Raw genomic sequence first — 7692 nt, 5'->3', positions numbered from 1 at the left:
TCAGGATTTGTGTGCTTTAGCGAAAACTCATCTGGATAAATCCTGGAACTCTGTTTGGAAAATTTCATCAAAATCTAAAGGTAGATTTTACGCATCTCTTCAACCAGACATCCCAAGGCGACCTTGGTTTTCACTTCACAGGCAAGCCAATCGTTGGATCACCACAACTATCTGCCGACTACGCCTTGGACATGCATGTACTCCCATACATCTATGTAAAATTAGAGTTAGAGATCACTCTTTGTGTGAGTGTGGCCTAGACGAAGGTTCCCTACCCCATATACTGTTCTCTTGCCCCAAACATGCCTCTATCCCGCATATGACGTTCTCCCTCCAAAAGTTCCTCGCCCTATTAATGTCGAATGTTTATTAATGTTTGTGTTTAGTCCATTTTGTAAATTTCTATGTAAATATATTGAACGTAATAAGATTAAGCTATAAATAGTTTTGTGATTGTTTTTCTGTGTTTAAATAGCAGTTATTTTTTTTTATCTAATTATTATTAATGTGTTGTTTTAGGCTGTGGGTTTTTTAATTCCGTCTACTACTATTATGCCTTCAAAATTAAATTGAGCCTGCAATCTCGACCGCACCAATCAATCTCTACCGTGTCTTCTCCATCGCACGTGACATTGGCGAAATAATCTGTGTCTTTTTGGCACAAATAAAAGCCAGAAAAAAAAAACAAAGTTTAGATGAATCGACTATTGCGGTATTAAATAAAGGATTAAATTTTGCACCGGCTCCATCCACAATACCGTTTGAAGACATTATTTGCAATGTGGAGGAGTGTCTTTTCAAAAATAACATCACAAAGGAAGACTCGGAAACTATTCGACAGGACATTTCGAGTGTTTTACGTCGTAGCCGGCCACCGAAAAGAAACCTTACTCGTGATGAATCTATAGCACTGAAGAACTTACGCAATAATAAAGACATTACAGTCCTCCGAGCAGATAAGGGAAACGCGACCGTTGTGATGGATACGTGTGATTATAACCAGAAAATTTCCGCGATTTTATCGGATGTAAAAACTTTTAAAAAAGTAACTAAAGACCCTACTAATAATATTCTTAAAAAGACATCCGCGTTAATATCTAAACATCAAGAAAAATTAAATCTGGACAAAAAATCACTCGTGCCTACATGTGCAAAGCCACCCTAACTGTATGGGTTACCTAAGATCCATAAAACTGGTGCTCCGCTGCGTCCTATTGTAAGCCAAATCGATACACTAACATATAGATTGGCTCAACACATAGCAAGGATATTATCACCCCTCCGAGGACACACTGCGGCGTATGTCAAGGATTCTTACCAGTTTGTTGGTGAAATCAAAGACCTTAAATTAACCAACAACGAGACAATGGTTAGTTTTGATGTCCAGTCATTGTTTACCTCCTTACCCATTTATTTATTTATTTGGATAACCAACAAAAGTAAACATTATTACATGCGTTATAAAGACTATATAATAAAAATGACTTAAATGTCCTTTTAATTATAGGTTATCACAACATGCAAAACATTAATAATGTAGTGTATCAAAAATTAAATTAAGAAACAATAATGATTAAAAATACAATAAATCTCTTACATTATTCAATAAAACAATTACATTACATAATAATTACCACGAAATTAAACACTATATTTTGATTATTATATTATTATGATTATTACTTTAAATGTGGCTTAAATTTAAATTTTAAATTAACTAAGAAATAAATCTATACCTAAATTTATAAATATACATATACTTTTAGGAAAATATAGTATATATGCATATTTATAAAAAGAGTCTTTAATTTGAGATCCAAGTTTAACTTAATTTTAATAGTGCATGCATTCATGATTTGAAAAGTAGGTCAAAATTTTTTGTCTAAACTGTACCTGTTTATCATGACATATGTCCAAATTATTAATTTCTTTAGCGATTTGATTATATAATGTCGCCATTCTGGAAATTGGTGAATTTTTACCTAACTGAGTCCTGTATGTTGCAACTTGAAATAGTTTGCAAGGATATCGTGGTACTTTTGATGGAACTCGAAATAGAAATCTATTTAAGAGATCTGGACAGTCAATTTTGTTGTTTAAAAGTTTAAAAAGAAACATTAAACATAGGGTTTTCCTTCTCATTTCAAGACTAAATATTTTAAAGTACTTTAAGCTGTCATTATAATTCTTAAGGTTTAGTTTAAACCTATATGATATTTGCCTCAAGAAACGTTTTTGAATATTTTCAATCCTTGTGGTATGGATTTTTTTATAAGGTGACCAAATAATATTACAGTATTCCAGTTTACCACGGACAAGACTAATAAAGATCTTAAAAATTGTTGCAGTATTCTTGAATCCTTTAGTACTGCGCATAACAAAACCAAGAGATCTGTTCGCTAGTTCCAGGCTACGATCAATGTGGGGAATAAAACTAAGACGACTGTCCATGATGACACCGAGATCTCTAATATTATTAGTTTCGGATAATACTCTTCCATTAATGAAATATTTGGACGGAAAAATATATTTTTTGCGTGTAAATTTTATATGGACACATTTCTCGACATTGAGATACATTTTGTTCGTCCTACACCATTTAGTTAACCTATTGAGATCTTCCTGTAAAAGATGTTGATCCCTTACATCCTTTATGACTCGCATCAATTTTAAGTCATCCGCAAACAGACTCATACCACTATTATTGGATATGTTCACTATGTCGTTTATGAAAATGTTAAAAAATAAAGGACCCAAGTTCGATCCCTGAGGGACACCAGAATAATTAGCAAAAGGGTCAGATTGATATCCATCGAGTACCACAATAAAAGATCGTCCTAACAGATATGATTTGCACCAATTTAGTAATGGATTTGATATTCCATATGCTAAGAGTTTTTGTAATAGTAAAGTGTGGTTTACTTTATCGAAAGCTTTAGAAAAATCTGTATAGATAGCATCCACCTGATGGCCATGATCAACATTTTCGATAATATCTGTTAGAGTGGTGGTATTTACTTATATTTGTTTTGGAAGTTCGAGAGGAGAAAATTTTTTTTTTAGAGGTTGTCTAGGTGCAGTACGTGGCGACACTTCTCGCGAGCGATTTGCCCTGGGAGCTCCAGGCGGAGGTGCTCGCGGAAGTGTACCGGTTCCGGGTCGAGGCGAGGAACCGCGGCGACCGTCCAGGGTCGGCGGAGGTCGGGCGGATCAGGGATCTAGACCAGCAAGCCTTGATCGCCCAATGGCAGGAGGATCTGGGGTCACTCACGGCGGGCCTGGCGACAGTGGAGGCGATCCGCCCCCACTTGAGTCGCTGGGTCGAGAGGAAGAAGGGCACACTCACCTTCAGGATGACGCAGGTACTTACCGGGCACGGATGCTTTCGGTAAGTACCTGCACGGGATAGCGCGGCGGCAGGTGTCACCCTCCTGCCACGAGTGTGGTGCGCCAGTCGACACGGCGCACCACACCCTGAGTGAGTGTGCTGCGTGGGGGCCCCAGAGGCACACCCTTGCGGCGACTATGGGCGGAGACCTCTCGCTGCCGAGCATCGTCAATGAAATGCTCGGTAGCGAGACGTGTTGGTCGGAGATGCGCTCCTTCTGCGAAAACGTGATATCGCAGAAGAAAGCCGCGGAGCGGGAGCGGGAAGAGGATGCCGCTGCAGACCCGCTCCGCCGAAGACGACCGGGGAGGAGGAAGAAGCGCTACGCGCACCTTCTCCCCCCGCCTCAATAGGCGTCGCAGGGACTAGGGGGGGTCTCAGTACCCCTGATGCCAGTTACGATGATGATGACGAAAAGAAAGTTTATTAGGACATATAAATTATATTATATTTTTGTTTTTTTGTTTTTTTCGGCGGGTAGGAGTGAATTAATGCACAGCACAAAATTTTGCTCTTGAACTTTTTATTTAAATTAAATATACATATTCATATTTTATATACAGTGATATGAAAAATTAATATATGTAGCTTACATTTACCGTCAGCAAGTGTTTTCCTTTAATAAAGTTCACTCTAAACAATTACCACCAACTTAAACACTCAATATGGACTCTATCAAGCAATCACTGGCAGCCATGACAGAGTTGTTTAATAACAGGATGCAAGAGTTCCAGCACGATCTAAATAAAACCTCCTCTCCCGGATCTACAACTTCTTTGGCATCAGATTTTATTACATTTAAATCCTTTGTAATATCTGCTTTAAACACTCTTCAGTGCCAAGTAGAATTTCTTGGGAGAGAGCTTGACCGTCAGGAGATGCGGCATAGACGGAAGATGCTTCTTCTTCATGGTGTCCCAGAGGAGAAGACTGAAGACACGTCGGCTCGCGTCACGGGCCTTGTAGCGGATCATCTCTTGCTTCCAAACTTTTCAAGCGCCAGCATTAAGCACTCATACCGCTTAGGCCAACGGTCAGATAAGAAACCCAGGCCTATTGTGGTAAAATTCACTGACGTTAGCATCCGCGATAAAGTTTGGTTCGCAAAAACCAAATTTAAAGGCACGGGCTTAACAGAGTCGGAGTTCTTGACGAAAAGCAGGCACGATGTTTTCCTCGAAGCCAGAAGACGCTTTGGCATAAATAAGTGCTGGACGCGGGACGGTTTCATATACGTAATAGCGTCGGATGGTGCTCGTCATCGAGTTGAAAGCCTGTCGGACCTCAACAGCATACCCACTGCGTCTACTACGAAGTCGCCGGTTCAAACAAAGTCTTGTGACTCCAAAGGTGTTGACAAGGTAATTGTTACACGTACTAAGAGACTGATAAAAAAGTAATTTCTAATGTTTACTTTCTCGACTTTACTAGCTTAGTACCCACTTGTTAACTTTATTTACATCTAATAATTTCTCTTACGGTTACCTACTCTAATTATTTTATCATTGTGTATGTCAAACTGTCAAATGTCCGAAGTGTCAATGTCTTATTTAATAATTATCTATCATCTGTCACAGACTAAAATATTCTGTCACAGAATGCAGGATTAATTTTCGTATTATGTACATAGATATTTAAATATGGACTTGGCATTGGGATCTTGGTGTTATGGATGTCTTTTATTTTTTTTTATTTTTTTTTTTTTTTTTTTATTGTCAGTGTTGTTATGGTTCTTTTATTTTATTTTATTTTTTTTTTTTTAGTTATTTTGGTTTTTCTTTTATTATTATTATTTGCTTTTTTATTACATTATTTGGTTTTTTTATTACTATGATTTTTTTTTTTGTTTATGTTTTTGGGTTACATGTATGATGCATGAATCCTGCTTTGTTAATCTTATATTGATTTTTGTTTTTGAGTGTAATAAATGTGCTTTGTTTTCCTTACAGCTGGCGGATAAATGGACATTATACTAAATTTATTATATTTTTTTAGCAGTTATAGACATTTTATAATATTGAAATATATATAATTATATATTTAAAATAATTTATATACATATTTATTATTATTTATACTTTACTTACAGTTGTAGTTACAATGGCTTTTAATGACAGCTCTGATAGTGAATCTTTTTTTTCTTTATCCTCAAATGGTTCGAACAGTGACAGTAGTTTCCATAGTATACATTCCGTCAACGAGTCCCTTGATACTTATTTCTCTGATGTTGAAAAAAATTTTAATATAGTTCATATTAATGCGCAAAGTATTCCTGCACATTATCCAGACTTATTATCCTCTTTCCAGAATAAAAATCTTCATGCAATATTGATATCTGAGTCATGGCTTAAACCCTGTTTGCCGTCTACAACGTATTCACTCCCTGGTTTCCATCTGATCCGAAATGATCGTTTAGGGCGAACGGGCGGGGGTGTTGCCATATATCTCAGATCTCATATTGCATACTCGATTGTTAGTTACTCTCAGTCTCACACCAGTGGAGAGGCAGAACACCTTTTCATTGATGTTACACTTTCACACACTAAACTTCTTTTAGGTGTCTATTATAGTCCGTCGCAGAATGTGGATTATTTTTTAAGTTTTGAAAAACTGTTGGAGTCATTCGTACCTTCGTACAGTCATACGGTGGTCATGGGTGACTTCAATACATGTCTGCTTAAAAATGATTGTCGGTCATCTCGTCTGACATCGCTTGTCAACGGGGTGAACATGACAGTCTTGCCACTTTCTGCTACGCACTGTTTTCCTCATTCTGTTCCTTCTCTTCTTGATTTAATCATTGTGTCATCTATTGACCATGTTGAAAAACATGGTCAATGTGATGCGCATGCCTTTTCTTACCATGATCTTTTATATCTATCCTATAAAATCAAACCCCCGAAGGCAAAATCAAGAATTCTTCTGCAACGCAATTTTGCTGGGATGGATTTAGAGCGTCTGCAAGCTGATGCTGCTAAGATTGATTGGTCGCTGGCGTTAAATGGAAATACTGTTAATGAACAGGTTGGTGTATTCAATTCGCTTTTAACTAAACTTTATGATACACATGCACCTGTTCGGCGTATTCGTATCAAACATTTACCGGCACCATGGCTTACCTCAGATATAAAACGTCTCCAAGAAAAGAAAAATTTAGCTAAAGCCAAATATAAATCGAATCCGACAGACACAAATAAAGAAAAATATATAAAGTATCGAAATCGTTGCAACAGGCTGTGTAGAGACACACATCGACGGCATATTCACAAAGCTGTAGTTGAGGAGGGCGATACCTCTAAAGTTTGGAAATTTCTGAAATCTCTTGGAGTTGGGAAAGCTCAGTCGGATACAAACTTCAATAATGTCGATCTTAATCAGCTCAATAATCATTTCGCGTCAGCAGTTGCTATCGATGGCACTGTCAAATCAAAAACAATAAATAATCTTTCTGCTTCATCCACTCCAGCATTCCCATCTTTTAGTTTTAGTCAATTAACGGAAAGTGATATTAAGAAGAATATTTTAGCTATAAATTCTGATGCTGTCGGCTCTGACTGCATTAGCCGTAAAATGATAATTCCTATCATTGATTACCTTATTCCTGTCATCACATGTATCCTTAATAATTCCATTAATACTGGTATTTATCCTTCCTCCTGGAAAGACGCTCAAATTGTCCCATTACCGAAAAAAGTTAATCCATCGTCCTATAGTGATTTCCGCCCTATATCCATACTTCCTTTTCTCTCAAAAGTCCTGGAGCGCCTTGTTTACCAACAACTTAATTTATTCCTAACCAAAAATAACCTATTTAACCCACTTCAGTCGGGTTTCCGAACTTGTCATAGTACGGCTACTGCTTTAGTTAAGATCACCGATGACATCAGATTAGCTATGGATAACCAGGAAGTTACAGTTTTGACATTACTGGATTTCAGTAATGCCTTCAATACTGTTGATTTTGACATATTACTGGCTATTTTAAGTTCTCTTAATATATGTCCTACTGTAATTGACTGGTTTCGTTGTTATCTACATGGCCGCAGACAAAGAATCCGAGTTCAGGACTCTTATTCTGATTGGTCAATTTTAAATGCCGGTGTGCCCCAAGGCGGAGTGCTTTCACCTCTGCTATTTTCGATTTTTATTAATTCCATAACTCACAATATATCTTCTCTCTACCACCTGTATGCCGACGATTTTCAGATTTACTGTCACTCTAAGTTAATAGATTTACCACTGACAATACAGACAATTAACTCAGACTTAAAAAAGATCTTAAGTTGGAGCAATTCATTCGGTCT

At 37.2% G+C, this 7692-nt stretch overlaps 1 protein-coding gene across 1 annotated transcript; it reads left to right on the top strand.

Annotated features, from left to right (window-relative positions):
* Positions 1–4010: 4010 nt before the first annotated feature.
* On the top strand, positions 4011–4788 carry LOC125075527. Its single transcript, XM_047687241.1, has one exon. It carries the CDS (start codon positions 4054–4056, stop codon positions 4786–4788), a length of 735 nt encoding a protein of 244 aa, XP_047543197.1. The 5' UTR covers positions 4011–4053.
* Positions 4789–7692: the final 2904 nt, after the last annotated feature.

Source organism: Vanessa atalanta, chromosome W (assembly GCF_905147765.1).
Source record: "Vanessa atalanta chromosome W, ilVanAtal1.2, whole genome shotgun sequence".
Taxonomy (NCBI): domain Eukaryota; kingdom Metazoa; phylum Arthropoda; class Insecta; order Lepidoptera; family Nymphalidae; genus Vanessa; species Vanessa atalanta.
This window is presented reverse-complemented; position numbering and strand designations above follow the sequence as displayed.